Source organism: Ambystoma mexicanum, chromosome 2q (genome assembly GCF_040938575.1).
Source record: "Ambystoma mexicanum isolate Mex_15411 chromosome 2q, UKY_AmexF1_1, whole genome shotgun sequence".
NCBI lineage: Eukaryota > Metazoa > Chordata > Amphibia > Caudata > Ambystomatidae > Ambystoma > Ambystoma mexicanum.
This window is the reverse complement of record NC_090924.1, coordinates 57,228,582-57,247,037: the sequence shown is the minus strand read 5'-3', so window position 1 is coordinate 57,247,037 and position 18,456 is coordinate 57,228,582. Positions and strand designations below refer to the sequence as shown.

The 18,456-nt window shown below is 47.1% G+C and overlaps 1 protein-coding gene across 2 annotated transcripts in view; it reads right to left on the bottom strand.

The window, feature by feature from the left end:
* The window catches only part of CLCN7 (chloride voltage-gated channel 7), an 823,350-nt gene that overhangs the window by 698,110 nt on the left and 106,784 nt on the right, over positions 1-18,456 (bottom strand). For both annotated transcript variants that reach the window (XM_069646815.1, XM_069646816.1), the window contains one exon: positions 5,620-5,752. In XM_069646815.1, the coding sequence (XP_069502916.1) occupies positions 5,620-5,752 (133 nt within the window). The remainder of the gene's footprint in view (positions 1-5,619; positions 5,753-18,456) is intronic.

Here is an 18,456-nt window from a genome sequence, read left to right as displayed (position 1 = left end):
TGGTGGCAGCTCCAAAACTGAGTTGCAAATGGCAGGGTCCCTTCTGCAATGGGACAGCAAGGCAAAAAAAAAGAAAAAAATAAAATAAAAAGGTGGGGCTTTACAAACATCTCATGACATTACTCTACGTGAAGTGATTGTGTTAATCCAACTAAAAGAAGAAAACGAACAGTTCACACAGAGGGTGGTGTGTTTAATCCAATCCTCGTCGTCTGAAATCTGTTAAAGGACTGGCACTCAAGTAACAATTTTCTTCTACAAAGTGGAAAGATGACTAGACAAAGAACCTCTTTTGTAACTCGAAGTTGTATTGAGGATTAATCAGCAGTCACTCCATTGGTGCCTTATCAGGATTTTAATAAGGCTAGCTGAGGCAGAATTAGTGGTAGACCAACATGTAAACTGGGGTCAGGCACTTGCAATACTTCAAGAGAGACGCCATCCCAAGATCAATCAAACAAGTAAAAATAGCTCACAAAAGCAGAACACCCGACTACAAAAATCGAATGCCCTACAACACAGGCATGGTAATCAGCACCATGATAAACCCGGGGAGTGAGGGCATGGGAGAAGGCTTCAACAACAAATAAGGTACGAGGACCCCATTCCAAGATGGTACAATCCATCTTCATTCGAAGTAACAGACATCTTCTCAGATGGTAGCCACCGAGCAAAAGGAGAAACATACTAGACATTTCTATCCCAGGAAAAATAAAATCTTCATTGTAACTTCCCTGGGTATAGAGGCAAAACCAAAATAAAAGCTCAAGAGTCAGCATTAAAAGCAGTTCAGAGATGGCCACCTTATCTTCACAACCACTAATCTTAAACTAGAACGACGACAGTTCAGAGACAAATACTGGCCCCTTTCACAGTTAAGACAATGTGGAGAGTGGAATTAAAAAAATTAAAAAAGCACATGTTGAGAAGCAGGAAAGCGCATGTCGGAGTCGGCTTCTCAAATATCCTTCTGCGTGTCCTACTGTGTTCACAAATCCAAGGGCAACTACTTTTAAAAAGTGGGCCCAATAAGCTTGGAAAAGCAGCGCAATGCTCATTGCACTGTACAGCCATCTTCAAATGCAATACAAATTTAAAGACTGCAGATGTTTTTGGTTTATGCTTACAATTACATTGCTGCAGTTATCCTTAAATATTTCAAACCAAAACACTCGTCAACATCTTACTTTCAGCTCAACTCAAACACACTGCTGTGATTCAAAATGGCACTTTGCAGAATAGTGTAAAGTGAAACACCAAGAAGATAGATGTCTTCTATTGCTGTGCAATCACTCTGTGGTTTCCCCGTGGACCAAATGGGTCTCATTGCTTCCCTAGCAGCCACAGGCATGTTCCCCTTTCTTCAACATTCAGTGGCCCGGCAGGGAGACCCTCAATGAAGCACTTACCCTTGGACCACATTGCCACCCTCGCTCCAGCCTTGGCCAATTTCTGCAATCACTCTTTCGCCACTGGATTTTCCCCCACTCTACTCAAGCACTCCCTTGTGCCCCGCCCTCCTAAAAAAGCCTTCCCCGATCCTACATGTCCGGCAAACTATCGCCCAATTTCTATCACTCCTTTCCTGGACAAACTCTGTGAAAAGCTGGTCATCTCCCAGCTTAGCCTCCACACCTAACCTGTTGGCTGCCTCCATGACCATCAGTCTGGCTTTAGAGCAGCCAGAGGCACGGAAACTGCTCTTCTGAACACCCGTGAAGGTCTACTCTCTAACCTCGACTCCTTATCTCTTCTGCTGACCTCATCCTCCATAACCATACCTCTGCTTTCGACACAGTCAATCACGCCACCCTGATCAGCAGACTCCGTGTGAACCTGGACATCATGGATCAGGTCTTGGCTAACCTTCCTCCTGGACCATCCCATCCAGGTCCAACTTGGGTTCTTTCTATCCACCACCTCCATCTCCACATTTGGTGTCCCCCATGGCTCTATTCTCCACCTTCTCTTCTAACTTTAAGTGTTATGAAGAGGACACTTCACTCTCATTCAGGCTTCCCTCAGCCTCCTCTCTTCCCTCGCTCACTCCGGACTGTATCCGAGATTCAGGATTGGTGCGCCTCAACGATCTTTGCCTTTATGCCAGTAAGACAGATCCTTCTCATTTGGACCCCTGCTCCCGCTTTCCCCTCTGTCTGGCTGCCCTCCTTGGGCCATTTACCCTAGTCTTCCTGTGAAGCAAAAAACCTTGGTGTCATCTTCGACTCCACTCCCTCCTCACATCATGGACCTTGCCAAAAAGTGCCACTTCCAGCTGCACCTCCTCAGAGGTATTCTACATTTGCTCACTTTCCCCCAGAAGCTCACTATCTCCAGAGCACTGGCTCTCTACAAGCTGGACTACTGCAACAGCCTCTCCCTCAGTCTGCCTACCTCTACTCTTCGCCCACTGCAACTAATCCAGAACGGGACTGCAAGACTTATCCTCGGCCTGAAGCCCAGGCACCTTATCTCTCCAGCCCTGAAATCTCTCCACTGGCTCCCAGTGGCTGCAAGGAACAAGTTCAAGTCACTCTGCATCGTCTGCAAGGCATTCTGGGGCCAGGGCCTGTACTCCATCCAACTCTGTTCTCAAATACCTTCCTTCTAGAGCCCTTTGCTCAGCTACCTCTAACTCCGAGGGTCAGACGCTGCTCCATGCAGAGCGTGGGGGTAGATCTCTCCTCTGCAGATGCCTCCATCTGGAACTGCCTCCCTGCCCCTCTGAGACTTGAGCCGGAACGCCTGACGTTCCGGAAGCAGCTCAAGACCCTCCTTTTCTCCTCAGCTGGCTCTCCATCGTTCCCTTGCTAACTTACCAGTCTGCTGTACCGACTGGTTGCTTGGTTCCCCCAGAGTCTCGCTGGGTACCATGCTCCTTCCATGACCAGTCTTCCATTGCACTGCCTCCTGGCCTAGTGCTCACTTAGGGGCTGTAACTGTAACCCTTACAGCCCCACTGCCTCCTTGCACTTACATAGAGCCGCACTGCCCTGGCATCACCTACTCAGAGCCATGCTGCCCTGAATACACTTCCCCCTTTCCTCTCCCTTGTACTCCCCACCACTCCTTCCCACTCTCCTTCCACTTGCACTTCTCTTGTTGCACTTGCAATATCCGAATGACATAAGGCCAAGTAGGATAGTTTGTCTTGTCCTCCCTAGGTCTTCCTTCGCTTGTCTTGTGGCGCCTAGAAACACTTGTGTGCAGGTGTGTTATAAATGCCATTTCATACCCTCAAGAAATCAGAGACCTATGGAGGGCCAGAAACAGACAATCACCACGAAGACAGCATATTCAGACTGCACGTTTTGCATATGTTAAAAGCTATGTTTCATTTGGACTAGTATCCCGTGCAACCTATCGGCCGAGAGATGCATTTCCCAATAGAAATAACAGTCACAGCCAACTAAACTGGTCCCGAGACCTGCCAGGAGCCAACCGGTCAGAACTTCCTCTCCCCAGCTCAGCTAAACCTTTATGGTCGCAAGCTAGCAACCAGTGACCATCAGTACATATTACAGAAACCTGCTAAGTGCGTATAAAAGCTCTTATGCACCTGCAACAGTAGATTAAGTACACAGAGAACTGCAAGCCAACGTAGGTTTTTCAGAGCGTACAAAGATACCTTTCGGGCAAATAGTTCACAGTTTAAGGCTGTACGAGTAGTATCCTAGACACATCAAGCCATAGGTGTGTGCCGGAGTGAATGGAGATTTCGGCTCAACAATCCTAATTAGATGGCTACCAGAACTGTGAAAGAGGCATGCTCTGGAACAGTGCCTAGAGCCAACTCTGCTCCACCCCCACTTCCTGTATGTGTATCACGGAAGACCCAGAGCCATTCTATAGTTTCGAAGTTGAAAACTTACCGCAGTGAAGGAGAGTTGCAGCTGAATCAGGCTGTTGTTGTAATAACTGTACTCACGATTTGCCTGCTGAGCTCATCTGTGGTGGGAACATGGACCCAAGCTCGTGCACGGGTTACTCCCTCCTCCCATTACTCTTCCCACCAATTATCTCACCCTCTGACGTTTTACTCCTCCTAGTTATCACCTCCACCCTTTCATCTTACCTCTTCTCCTTCCACCATACTTCTACTCAAACACCTTCCCTTCATCATGTTTTCATACGAGACACACACACACACAAAAAGCAAGAAAGTTGGGTGTGCTCACCCAGCTATGTCTGCTGCTCTCAAAAACGTGCTCAAGATTGAGCTATGTTTTTTAATAAATGTTAATATGAATTCCTCGATTCCTTATTTACAACCGTACTATTAACGTATTAATACTAACGAGTTAGTATTTGCTTTCAAAAGAAAAATAAAGTCAGTCGTGGTTTCATTGTTGTAAAATAACCAATTTTATTCAGCATGAGATTTATGTTGAAATTGGTCTCTATTCGTAGGAAAGCAGTTCCTCGGTCTAAATATGGCTAGAAAGCTGATGCATTTCGCAGCGATTCTCCATCTTCAGGGCTTCAATCACGCCATCTTTTACAACATTAGTTACAGCAGCACATTTTTAAAGAAACACAAATATTGCCAAAATAGTACATACCATGTTCATCCATGGACTATTTCAACGTGGAAAAAACAGAAATAAAGTGTCCCAGTAAACATCTTGGATAACGTTTTATAGGTATTATACTAATGCGAAATTAGATTAGAATGTACTTATTTTCTGAGCCTTGTGAGTTCACGAAGGGAAAAAAGAAGCTTATATATCTCCCTATGCTCAGTTTACAGTACGTTGTTCGGTGCATTGTAAGAACTTAAAGCGATGCAGTTTTTACCTTACAGACTTTGAATCACTGCTTACAAACGTGTATTGAGGGCTGTGAAAATAAACACGTTTTTTACTCATGGCAACGGGGGAACGGGATTCAGTCGCTTGAACGCAGTTGTGGTTACTAATCATATGCAGAAGAGCGTGACTGAATGTAGCAATTAGTGTTATATTGTTAAATGGGACATCTCGTGATCATGCACTCCAAAATTAGGAGAATTATAGACGTTGGGATACTTGGAATTATGTTTGTATAAATAGTGCATGCAATCGTGTCAGACCAAAAGAGTGACTAAATCGTCTTATAATAACAAAAAAATCTAGTGTCAAACCAGTGACCTATATGTATGAGTGTAATCAACATATCATAATGGTTATCCGTACTTCTAATGTGGATAGACAACCTCGGATGGTGGATTGTTCATAATAATTCTGATCGTAAATATAACACATTCTTCTTAAACCGCATACCAGTGTACCACGTATTAGTTGCATAGTTATATCACAGTGTGTGCACAACTACAGGCAATTATTAAAGAGAAGCTCAATGGCGTGCAATCTTAAGATACCATACATGATTAACATACGTCATATTACATTCACATACAGCATGTCTTCCGGTTACGGTTTGGAGGATCACTTTCATTGGATGCCTCAAATAAACAGATTTTGACTTATTGGAGCAAAAGGGAGTACTGCATCAATGTTTATCCTGTGCCTTAGTCACTGAGTTTTAAATGCAAATATACATTCTCCAAAATATTTCCTTTTAAGGTCAAAAGAATAAGGAATTTGGGAACATAGGTAGCAGACGACAAGCAAAGGATACTTTCTTTCACCAGCCAGTACTTGACACCAGCCAATTGTTCCACCACAATGTTGATGAAGCAGGCTATAAGGCCAGTAAGAATCCCGATGCAGCCACAGATGACCCAGCGCTGGATTTCCACTGTTCTGAATGTCTAGAGTGAAATTTGAATTAATTAAACATTATGGGAAATACACAAAACAGCCATTATAGAACACTTACATTTATTGCATCAAAAGTAGAAGACCCTGACAACCATTTTGAGGAATTTAACAAAAATATATTTGTAGCTGAGACAGAAATAAATGAAGACACTTACACTAGGCTGGGGGAGTGAGAGATGAGCAGGAGATAGAATGGTGAAGGTGCGTCGGCCTATGGGCATGTCAGCTAGGAGGATTCCATGGATGTCAGCTATCACAGAGACTGAGTGAGTGGATGGATGGATGGATGGATGATTACCTAAAGTTACCTTATTACCTGCTACTTATGAGACCTGGCACTAAAGTATTTTTTTAATACAACACAACAGGACACTGTTCTGGAACGAGATTTCGGGAGTGTGGTTGATTCCTAACCCCTTAGTATTTAAGACCCACTTACAAGAAGACCCACTTACAAGAAATGGACAGAATGCAAAAACCTCACCAGTCTTGCCCACATTGGAGTCTGGCTTGTTAACGTTTTACATCAAATGTGCTTGGGAATTTTCCCAAGAGCGGATCAAAGCAGACACTTGTAGGGAGGCGTGGCCAACAAGCACGCGATGTGGACGTGATCTATCGGTGCTCCTGAGGCCGCCAACAATATCCTGTTTAAATCCTGCAAAACAAACTAATATTTTGCCAAAAACACCACATGTGCAGCGGAACCTGGTTGGAACTGTTTGCTGAACTGTGGAACTGAAACGGGATCCAGAACTAAAGATCTACGCAGTGGAAGTGCCGCAACTGTAAACTACAAAGACTGCCCAAGATGGCCGATGCGACCACAAGGCGATGCAGAATGTCATGTGAGGGCCGAGAATATGCAGAGGCAGTCTCCCAGTGACCTCACCCAGTCAGACAGCGCTGATGTGAAGACTTGCTGTGGGAGCGCTGTGAAGTGCTGCTGAAGGACCGGTTTACAGACATTGTGAGCCTCCTGAACACCATCGGACCCATAGTTCCCAAGCATTGGGACGTGGCGACATAGCTGGCGAGACAGACCCCGGCAGAGGTGGACCTCGACGGGGACGCCCGCCAGCCAAGAACTGCAGAGCAGTCTGCTGGTGCCACTGTGGGGGTTTATGGCCAGCGACAACAGGTAACACATGCCTGCAACTGAGGACCCGGCTGAATAAGGGTCCTATGCATACGCCCTGAGACTGTTACAGCCTGCCCCCCTACACCGCTGCTTGTCCCACGCTCCGCGCAACACACCAACGCTACGGCCCGATGCACAGTGTGGACCAGCAAACACACGCGGGCACGGTGCAACAGAGACTTGCTGAGGGAACCAGCGGCTCTCTCTCTCTGCTCCCCCCTCTGCTGCCCGGAGAAGGGGAAGGGGACGACGGAGCAAGAGTGGAACACAGCTATGACACCCAGGTGCCTCAGAAAAGGGGGGGGGGGAACAACACCTACGTGTGGCAGAGGCGAGATTTGACCGCAACACAGCAGCGGGTGAGCTGATAAACAAGGTACACATTCGCCGAATTAGCAGCGGCCCTAACGGTGAGCAGATTTGTGTGTGTAGTGGGAACGCACTACAATAAAACTGTGGGATATCCAATACATGGTAAAACGTATAAATGTTGCACCATCCCCAACAACACACGCTGCCTCACCTATGTGGACACTTAAGCATAGCCGCAGAAGCCGAAACAAGGTAGTGCCTATGGAATACAGCAGATACCAGTTTCCAGCTGCTTAAGTGGCAAGAAAGGCAAACTACGCGACACAGTGCCAATGTGCCCGGAAAAATGCGCTGCCCGCTACGATGCGGCAAATCCTAACGGCGGCAGTTAACCTAGGCACCAAAGGGCTAAGCCGCCTGCGACCACTGGATCAGCAGCAGGCCACAAGGAAACGGAAGGCGGAAACAACAAGCAACATAACTGCGAGCACATTGAGGAACTGCGATCCGACCGGTGTACAACAACGGCAAGGGGACTAAATAGCAAACAGCAGAGTAAGGCTCTGATGTTGCCGCCATTATACCCCCCATAGGCAACGACAGAACCTCCAGATATACCAGCGCGCCACCGTCAAGGACACGGAGGCTGCCAACCAGGAGACAAACGATTCCAGTGAAGCAGGAGAGGCAGTGTTAAACAACCAGATGATTTAACAGCAGTGACACCTTACAGAGTGTAAGGGCATCATCTAGAAACACACAGAAGATGCCAGAGAAGAGACACCGCCACTCGGACACCCGAGGTAACTAATATGCACAATACTTGCACGCCCTCCGACAGCACCGGCCCTGTCCATAAGCTTATACTGGGGTAAATGAAATATATGTGCCTCCCACACGCAGGGTAGGCAGTGATACTAAATTAACTGACGTTGGCGCCAAGTGATAACGGCGCCCCTGGTTTTGCGCCACGAGATTCTTTGGTTGTGGCTCGCACGCCACCAACTGGTGGAGGCACCGACACCAAGCACTGCATACAAGCTTGGAATATGAGGCAATCTGCCTGAGGGGAGGAAGTGACACACGCCGGAGCACTGTAGTCTAAGTATTGACCCTGCAGGACACTAAACCACCACTGAAACCGTGAAATTAATGTGTAAGATCTTTCTATGAATACGGCCAAGGATAGTCACCCTACAGAAAAAAAACAACTAAACGATAAGCTAACACACCGTGGTTAGTACTGCCTGCCTGGGTGGACCTGGGCTCCCAAATAGAGGCACTAACGGAAGTAAGCGGACACTGCATGACATTGTAGAGGTCTTCCAGCCTGGAGATAAGCGAAAGACACGAGAACCCAGACAAAGCCACACAACCAGAACATTTGGCTAGATCATCATGCAGTTCGCCAAAGTGACACTGCTGCCATTGTTGCGCTGGGAGCATAAACGCGACTGCACAACATCTTGGGCATTACCAGCATCGAACACAAACCCTTGCCGAAGCGTGGGAGAGGGGAGCTGACCCAAACTACTACAGCAGCCGGCTTCCACTTGGGCTTGGCGCATGGTGGATACAACGCTCCGGCACTACTACGGCGCCACACTGAGTTTGGATACACACGGCTCTATAACAAGAAGGACGGCTACTAAATGAGACAGACTGGTACTGTACTAACCACTACTAAAAGGGAGAGGGGGACATACACTGTCGCATTGAAGCTGAAGTGCAAACCACAAAATGTACTGAACTGTCATTGGAGATGCGATACAGCAGCACAAACAGCAACGAAAAACGCCAAGACAACATCTTGCGCAAACACCGCTCGCCGACACGACACACAGCGCTGTGGATTGCCCACTCGACGGGGAAACTCCCCTCCACCCACCCAGTGGGCACTGTGCAACACGAAGAGTACACAACTAAGGAAATATCAGCCACACCACCATGGGGAAAGAAAGGGCAAGGAATGCGAGCACACAGACTAAAACGGAGCAGTACACAAATCCCACACACGAGCAAAGCAACCCTGGCGAGGCAATGGGAAATGCTGAAAACCAACTGCCCCTGAAGGATGTTATGAATGCCATAGCCAACTCAAGAACCTCTATGGAAAAAAAGATGGACGGCATAGGCACAGAGGTATCACTTCTGCGCCAGGATCTACAGAAGTTTACAGCTCGCACGCTAGCAGCTGAGGGCTGCATATGTTATGTTATGTTATTTTTCATTTATATAGCGCCTTATATACCATTGGTATGGTCTGAAGGCGCTGGTAGGTTGAACGCCCTTGGGAACCGAAGTTCAGGTCAGTAGAGGGAGTAGAGGGAGAGCAAAAGTGCGTGTGCGCACCGGGTATGTGTGCAGCTGGTGCGGAAATCGAGTGGTAGCTGCTTCTTAGCTGTAGGTGTGGTGGTTGAGAGGTCAGGAGTATGTGTTCGCTCTGGTCGGTTTTACCCAGAGAGAGTGTGGCTGCGTTAGGCCTGAGGAGAACGCCTGGCTGGGGGGTGTACAACCAGCAATGATTACTTAGAGTGATGTGGAGTGAGCGGGAGATGTAGATATGAGAACAGTTATACCGAATGGTGTCATAGTATCTCTGTGTTTTAGATGAGTGGTGGTGTAAGGGGGAGAGTAAGCGTGCGGTGTGGTATGATGCATGTTTTCAAGTGTTTCCATCATTCCAAAGCATGTTAGGTATCGTCCGTTGCACATATTCGTCCGATTCCTCATACTCGTCCGCTTCACAGATTCGTCGGTCATTATCATCGTCCAGTCCGCACCCTCGTCCAGTCCGCACCCTCGTCCAGTCCATGCACACACATCTGAAACAGACGACGGCCTGAGAACTGTGAGTCAGCAAATGACAGGGGTACTGGCGCGTCTCAAAACATTGGAGGAACGAGTGGAGGAGGGAGAGGGAAGAGCGAGATAGAACATCCGAATTCTCGGACTGACAGAAAAGTCAGAGGGTCCGAGCATGGAGTTATTTCCCAGAGCAATGGCTTGCTCATCTATTTGCTCCCAAGGCCCTATCAACATTTTTCTCAATCAAACGTGCCCACCGTATCCCAGCGGGCAGATAAGTCCCGGGAGCTCCCCCGCGCACAGTGATTGCAAAACTCCTCAATTATAGGGATCGAGATGCCATACTCCAAATGGCCAGAACCAAAGGCTCCGTGACATACAATGGATCCAGAATTGCCTTCTTCCCTGACTTCACCAGGGAGGTACAAAAGGCGAGACAATCCTTCGATCCACTTAAGAGGAAGCTGCAGTCCCTTAATGTAAAATATGGGCTCTTGTTCCCAACACACTTGAAAATATATCACAATGGAACAACTGTACACTTTACGGACCCCAGGGAGGCATGGGACTGGGCAGAGAACCATCTGGAGGGTGACTGGAGGCCGAACCCAAGGCAAGAAAATGTCAGGTACCGACCACGGCCGGAGAGAGCATCTCCTGAGCACCCATGACGATAACCTGAAGCAAATCGCAAACGAAAATAATGACCGACAAGCACAACAATGGTGTAGCAATAAGAAATGCATTAGGATACGACACAGACACAAACACGCAACAAATCTGTTGATGCTGCTGTTGAACCCATCGCCAACAGCCAGTGGCTCAAACCGCAGGGACCCTGCGGCTAATGTTATGCGAAGAGATAAGCAGTAAAGCGGATTGTTTGCTGCTTCAAAAAATCCAAATTTGGAGTGATTGAATTGCATCTGCTTCAGAACGGCTGGCAGCCCCAGACTGCACGAACCCACGTTAAAAGTTGGCTTGAGATGGAGATGGGTAACACTCTTTAACTAACTGTTGTATACCTGATTTTGCAGGTTTGGTGATGTTGAACATAAGGAGTTGATGTGTTAATTTATGTTTAATTTGTTAGGGCGACAGATGCTTCTGTTTGGGATGGAGTATGGGGATGGGGGAATTGGGAAAGTTCTTAGTAAAGCATGCACGGCTCGATTGTTCACACCAAAAACAGTATGTTAACAGGGTACCCCAGATCAAAAGAGCAAAGAACACCTCCTATAGAGGCTGCGACAGCCTAAAAGACAATGTTAGTAAAGCACACAATGCCTCTAACTGGGCCTAACACCAAAAAGCTTTGTCTCTGGACTTGGAACGTGAACGGCCTAGGTAATAGTATTAAAAGAAGGTTGGTGACAGTTTCTAAACCGACATAATCCAGATATAGTACTCCTCACAGAAACCCATCTGGCAGGCACAACATGCCAACTCTTCAAGAGAGCTAAGTATCGTACAGCAGTACATGCAGGATTCTCCATGGGTTCGAGAGGAGTATTGATATTAATTCATAAAAAAAACTCCCATTGAGATCTGATCTCCAACATAATCCAAGACACGGGGGAAGGTTTGTATTCAAACATGGTACACTGGGGAATCAGACTTGCCACACTAGTGGTCTACTCACCCCCCAACGCTCATGTCCACCTTATTGGAAGATATCACACCCATAATAGCTAACAATGTAGCAGACACCCCGATAATAGGAGGGGACTTCAACGAAGTGATGAATGTCGAGGAAGATCACACACATATAAAGGGTAGAAACCTAGCAATAACAACCAATCTGGCTACCTTCGCATCAGCATTGGGGCTGAGGGACGTGTGGCAGGACTTACACCTGACAGGGCGTCAATACTCGTTCCACACCGGTGCACATGCGTCACTATCCAGGCTGGACCATTTCTTCATTCCTGCTGAAAACGTACATAAGGTAACGGAGGCAACCCTACTTCCCCAAGGTATATCAGACCATTCACTGCTAATGATACTACTTGAAACAGAAAAACCCCAACCCCCACCAACCTAGCGGCTAAATAGCCATTATCTAGGCTTCCCGGATTTGGTGGAGAAAATCCAAAAGGCCACATCCTCATACTTCGAGCGGAATCAGAGCTCGATAGATGACAATGTGATACTGTGGGAGCCGCATAAGGCAACTCTGAGGGGTGAAATCCTGGGGTGGACAGCAACACACAAAAAAGCGCACAGGAAAGATGTGGAGGGTGCTGAAATCGAAGTGCAGAGAGCTGAGACACTTTATACAAACACAAGAGCAGTTGAGGATAACAGAGCCCTAGTCCTGGCGCAAAAGAAGCTACAAAATGTAACGCTGAATTGCGCAAAGCAAGCGCACAGAACAATGCGGGCTAGGCTATACGAGACCGGGGACAAAGGCAGTAAAATGTTGGAAAAGAGGGACGAAGGACATCAGCAAGTTAGAAACAATCATAGTAAATGTAGGACGGGTCTCGACTGACCGGGACATTGCAGAGTGCTTTGCGGCCTATTATGAGACACTGTACGCTGCCCTCAATGATCCAGTAGATCTTGCCATACTAGACGAAATTACCCTTCCGTCCCTAGATGATACACAAAGAATGAACCTAGAAAGAGATCTCAGAAGAACTAGTAACTGCTCGATCCCAACTTCAAACTGGGAAAACCCAGGGCCCAAATGGGTTCCCAGTGGAAACATGGAAGAAGACTGGGAGTAGTGAAGTGGCACCACACATGCTTAACATGTTTCTGCACTCCAAAGAAAAGGGAATCCTCCCCCCAGACCTGCAGAAGGCCAGCATAATGGTGATCCCTAAGAAAGGCAAACGACCAGATATATGCAGCTCCTACCGGCCGATCTCGCTTATAAATGCAGAGGTCAAAGTCCTAGCGAAGATCCTTGCTAATAGATTGCAAAAGGTAATAACTTCTCTCATCCACCCAGAACAGTGCGGCTTTATGCCCCAAAGGTCCACACGGATGAATATCCACAAGCTTCACGTGGCCATTGAGTAGGCACCAGTGCTACGGGAGTCACTTGAACTCCACCATCGATTTTGAGAAGGCATTTGACTTGGTCTATTCGGAGGCCCTGTGGACGATAAGGAGTGGAATGGGATTTGGTGACCAATTTATGGGCTGGGTTAAACTCCTGTATAGCGCCCCAACAGCTGAGATTACTCTAAATGGATGGTCCTTGCGAAGCATTAGATTGGGCAAGGGGACAAGACAAGGATGCCCCCTGTCTGCAATGTTGTTCGTGATGATTGCCATGGGTTCAATACTACTAAGGGACACGCAATCGTGGAGGGGTTTTCACTGGGCTCACGACTGGGAGGATAGCGTTTCCCTGTATGCAGACGACCTGCTGATTTACCAAAGTAACCCATCGGAATCCTGTCCCATTGTCACACAAATATTGAAGAGGTATGGGTTGTTTAGTGGGTTGAGGGTAAATTGGAACAAATAGATACTATTCCCGATCAAAGGGATAAGCAACATGACCCCAGATACCTGCCCGTACAGAGTGGAAACCGAACAATTCCGCTACCTCGGCGTACATGTCACGAACGACCTCACGGACTATGTGCCCAGAACCTATATCCAATCATTGATAGATTTGCGAATGATCTGAGACACTGGATGGCTCTTTCCCTTACTCTACTGGGGAGAGCGGCGTTGTTTAAGATGCTGGCCCTCCTGTGGTTCCTATACACTCTACAGAACACACCATTACATATACCTAAGACAGAGTTCCGCAAGATAGACAGGATACTCTAGAAACTGCATTGGGGAGGGGGTCACCGGCGGATTGCCCTAAGCACCTTGCAAGGTTCCATCTGGGAAGGAGGCATCGGACTCCCCCAACTGCAAACATTATTGGGCCACCCAAATGGCAGTTGTAAATGATATCTTACACAACAATACCGAACTCCCACACATCCGAGCAGATACACGTGTAGGACAGGGGTTCTCCCCAATGGAGAGTCTTCATCAAATCATAGCGCGCCCAACTCCTAATACAACAACTGCTCATAGAGCACAGGTATGGATGGACGCACAAAGACACCTAGGCTGGGAGGGGAAGATTACACCAGCGTAGCCCGTGTGGAGAAATGGACATCTACCAGAGCTCAACAAGCTTCCAAAGTGGGCAAGTTGGGAAGCAGCTGGGGTAACCAGGATCGGGGATGTGACAAGATGGTAAAATAGTGTTCTTTGAGACCCTAAGGAATAGATTTGGCCTACCTTTGACAGAACACTTCCAATATAGGCAAATGTTGCACGCACTCACAACACATGTGACAGACCTATCCGATATGCCTGAATGCACACCAATTGAAAGAAATATTGTACTAGACCGAATTGATGTCAAAATAACTTCCACAATGTATAATGCAATTTCCTCATTCGCAGCACCAGAGCTCTGTGGCCTAAAAACCAAATGGGAAAAAGACGTGGGACCATTCCAACCAGAGGACTGGACCACAGCCCTAATGTACCCCAGGGAAACAGCCATCTCTGCTAGAATCAGACTGGTTCAACTCAAAATACTGCACAGGATATACTACCCAAGAGAGGCGCTATACCAATGGGGGAAAACAACAGACGCCAACGGTCTGAGATGTCGCTAAGAGAGAGGAACCTTCTTTCATATCCTGTGGAAATGTCCACAAATCCAACTCTGTTGGCAGAAATGCTGCGACAGAATCTCAACGGTCATTGACCGAGTAGTACCCATGGACCCCAAATTGTTGATACTGGGAGTGGACACTGAGCTGTCCCGCTTCGAAAGACTTTTATTCTCAACGGTCACAGAACTCGCTAAAAGGAACGTGGCACAATTGTGGGGCTCAAATCTCACTCCACAATATGAGCAATGGGTGGCAGATGTGGCTGCGTCTATTGCAATGGAGATCAGGGTATACACCACTAGAGGTTGCCCCAGAAAGGCGTATAAAATTTGGCAAAGATGGGAGGAAAATTAGTGACACTAATCTGCAACACTTGATCAACATGTGAGACCAACCTGATCTGTATATATAACACAAGGCTACCGGCCGAGATATGTAGAAGTACCCATACATACATACTTAATGCACAGCATTGTATGTTTGGAATGTATTGACTAAGTGTTGTTCTTATAAAATCAATAAAATGTGTTATAAAAAAAAAAATTACAAAAAAAAGCAGACACTTGTCAAGCAAAGGTCACTCTTGGGATCAAAAGAAAAGCAGTATACTTGAACTAGCAAGTGGAAGTCACAGGTTATCTCTACACTGACCAAAAGGCTGCATGGATTTTTTAGGCCTACCCAGGCTATGCCCAAGGCATTGGGTTGACAGGGCTCTGGGTGCTGCCATTTTGCCCGAGACCTCCACCACACTCTCTTCCTGCCTCATGGCCATAAAAAACTGGACGTCATCCCACTTTCTTTCCCTCAATACTGATAAGACTGAAGTGCTTTTCTTCCCTCCCAACACTCACCTTCCCCTCCTCCTTTCATCCACTTTCCCCCCTTCCAATTTCCCCGTCTTGACCCATGCCCGCCACCTTGGCTTCCATATTGACTCCTCTCTCTCCTCCTCCAACCACATCTCTCTAACCTCTAGTGCCTGTCGGCACCACCTCTTCAACATCCGCAAGATCCGCCCCTCCCTCACCTTTCACGCTTCTAAACGCCTAATCTCCTCCCTTATTTTCTCCCGTCTCTTCTACTGCTCCTCTCTTCGGACTCCTTGTCCCTCACCTGACTCCCCTTAAATCCATCTACCACGCCTCTATCCGTACTCGAGACTATTTCTACCTCTCAACTCAGCTGGCTCCTCTTCCTCTCACAATTGAAATTTAAATTCCTCTGCCTGGTCTACAAATCTCTCAATGACCTTGCAACCCCCCCCCCCCTATCTTTCCTCCCTCCTCTCATTCTACTCTCCCTCCTGCGCTCTCTGCTCAGCTGACCTATACCTTCTCACTGTACCCCTAGCCCTTGTGCCTCATCATGCTTCCGCTCCTTCCAACTCTTGGCCCCCCTTCACTGGAACTCCCCTCCTCTCTCTATCCGCTCCATCTCCAGATCTTTCCGCTCCTCCCTGAAAGCCCTTCTCCACTCCCCCTGCCCCCCAACTCTCCTCCCTAAACCCCTGACCCCCCCCTTCCCTTCCCCTCCCTCCTTCCGCCCTCCTCCCGATGACCTCATATTGGATGCTGTAACCACCCAAGGGCGTTAAGGTCACCTGGGAGTTCCCCTCCCTCCCCCTCCTTCTGAGTAAATTGTTCTACATACTGGTTTGTTTCAAGTTTGTAAATATGCTTCTTTCATTATATACCTATTATTATTTAAAGCGCTTTGGAGTAAAGCGCTATATAAACTCAAACATAAACATAAGGGAGTGTGGGTGGAGTATGTTAGGAAAGTCGCTCTACTAGGCAACTTCTCTATATTCTATGGACCCCCAACCATTTTGATTTCGTTTTACACCTTGTCCTGACTTTTTGCAGTGAAGTGAAGCCTTTTGCTCATTTTGCTTTTTTGCTCTGGGAAACAGACTAGTCCTGCAGACTGTCAGTACTGGGAATTAGGTTTCCCTTTTTACTTGTTATCCGTTTTGGGCAACTTTCATATTGCACAAAGCATCTTTCAATGCAGTGCAATGGGGATACTTATGGCTCACCCTAGATCTACACCAAAGGGAATTTTGGTTACCTTTTAATGTGCCTAAAGACAAGTTGGTGGCAGCAGAAGTTACATTTTTGCTATATTTTTATTTACCTCCCTCGCATTTACCACGTTTGACTATTAACTGTGGTTAGTGTCCTAAAATGGCCTTGCCACAAGATTTGCGCTTCTCAGGTCAGGAATTTCCTTTCATGGTCATGCATTTGCCAAGGAAAGCAGTGGCTTTCGTGGGCTAGTGCATGTCATGTGTGCCTGGGCTCAGGAAGTGGGCTGGGACTGTCTGGTCCAAATCCACATACTGGTGCCAGTATGTCTAGTGCGCATGCATGAGTCAGCTCCACAATGGTCCTTGGACCACTGCTGGTGTGCATGTGTCAGCAAATCTTTCCATTGCAGGGCTGAGTCTGAGCCCTTCCAAGAATGTGGGATAAGAAGGAGTCCTGCAGCCATTCCAGCAACTGAGAAGAGGAGCCAAGTATCTTGTGCAGATGACGGAAGACCAGGGAATAAATCCTGAAGAGGCCCTGTGACTATTTCTTGCTGCTGTCCCGGGTGAAGCCCTGTCTGGCTACTGATCTTAGAAGACTCTTGCTGGTGCTTCAACCCTTTTAACTGGCTAGACCAACCAGTCTCTATGCCTTTTAGCATTCCTGCAGCATGGAGTCTTCGGATGAGTCCGACGAGTCCCTGAATCACCAGGTGGACTCACCAACTTCGTTCCAGGCTACCATGCCAGAAGCGTTGCAGTTCTGAGTTTTCATCCGGTGAGGGTTTCCAGCTAGTCCTGCCAGTAGCCTCCCTGCACAGTTTTAGCGTACCAGCATCAATGGGCCGTGTACTAGAAGGCTTCCTTTGACTGGGACTACTGAGACGGCTGCTATCGCCCATGTGCAGCGACTGTCACTGGAACTGGCCATCCCCTGTCTGGTAGAGTGTCCTTAAGAACCCTGTATCAGTGCCTGCTGCATATCTACACTGAAAAGGGTTCCACTCAACTCTTGGACCCAACCGGAACGTTGCTTGCAACCGCAGCGCCTGGGCATCCTCTACTACATCCAACGGCAGGAAAACCTACCTCCAGCTACTCTCCTTGAACCTGCCAAGTACTTGGGAAAAAAATCAGAGTACCGGTCGCAAGTAGTCGCCATACTTACTGGTGCCCCGATCTCCTCCATTATAAAGTTTGTGAAGATTTGTTTCACAATATTTTGCTTTTACAAGCCCTGTTGGAAAAGCCCTCCAATAGATAAGAAAAGTATTTTACTAACCAGTAAACCCCTTTGCAAATCTATGAGACTAATCTTCACATCCACTGGAACCTTTACATTACTTTTTTTCAACTTCTAAAGTATTTGTTAACTTTTGGGCATAAGGCCTCATTCAACTTAAGGGGTTGTAGGTCAAAGGATCGAAAAGAAAAGGCTTAAATGCCTTTTTTCGACACCAAAAGGACCGAAAAAAAGGGTCGATTTTTTTTATGTTTTTTTTTTTTTTATTAAGGGGGATCCCCCCCCAACCCGCCGTTTTCTTTTTATGCATACTAACCTTAAAAAATATATAAATAAAAAAACATTCGACCCCTTTTTTTCCGATCCTTTTGTATTCGAACAAAAGGGCATTCGATCCTTTATTTTCGATCCTTTGACTGAACACCAACTTAAGGTTGGACGTTTCAAATTAGGATTCCTATTCCTGTTAACTGTTGTTGCAATTGTTAACTACTTCCCTTTCAGGTATT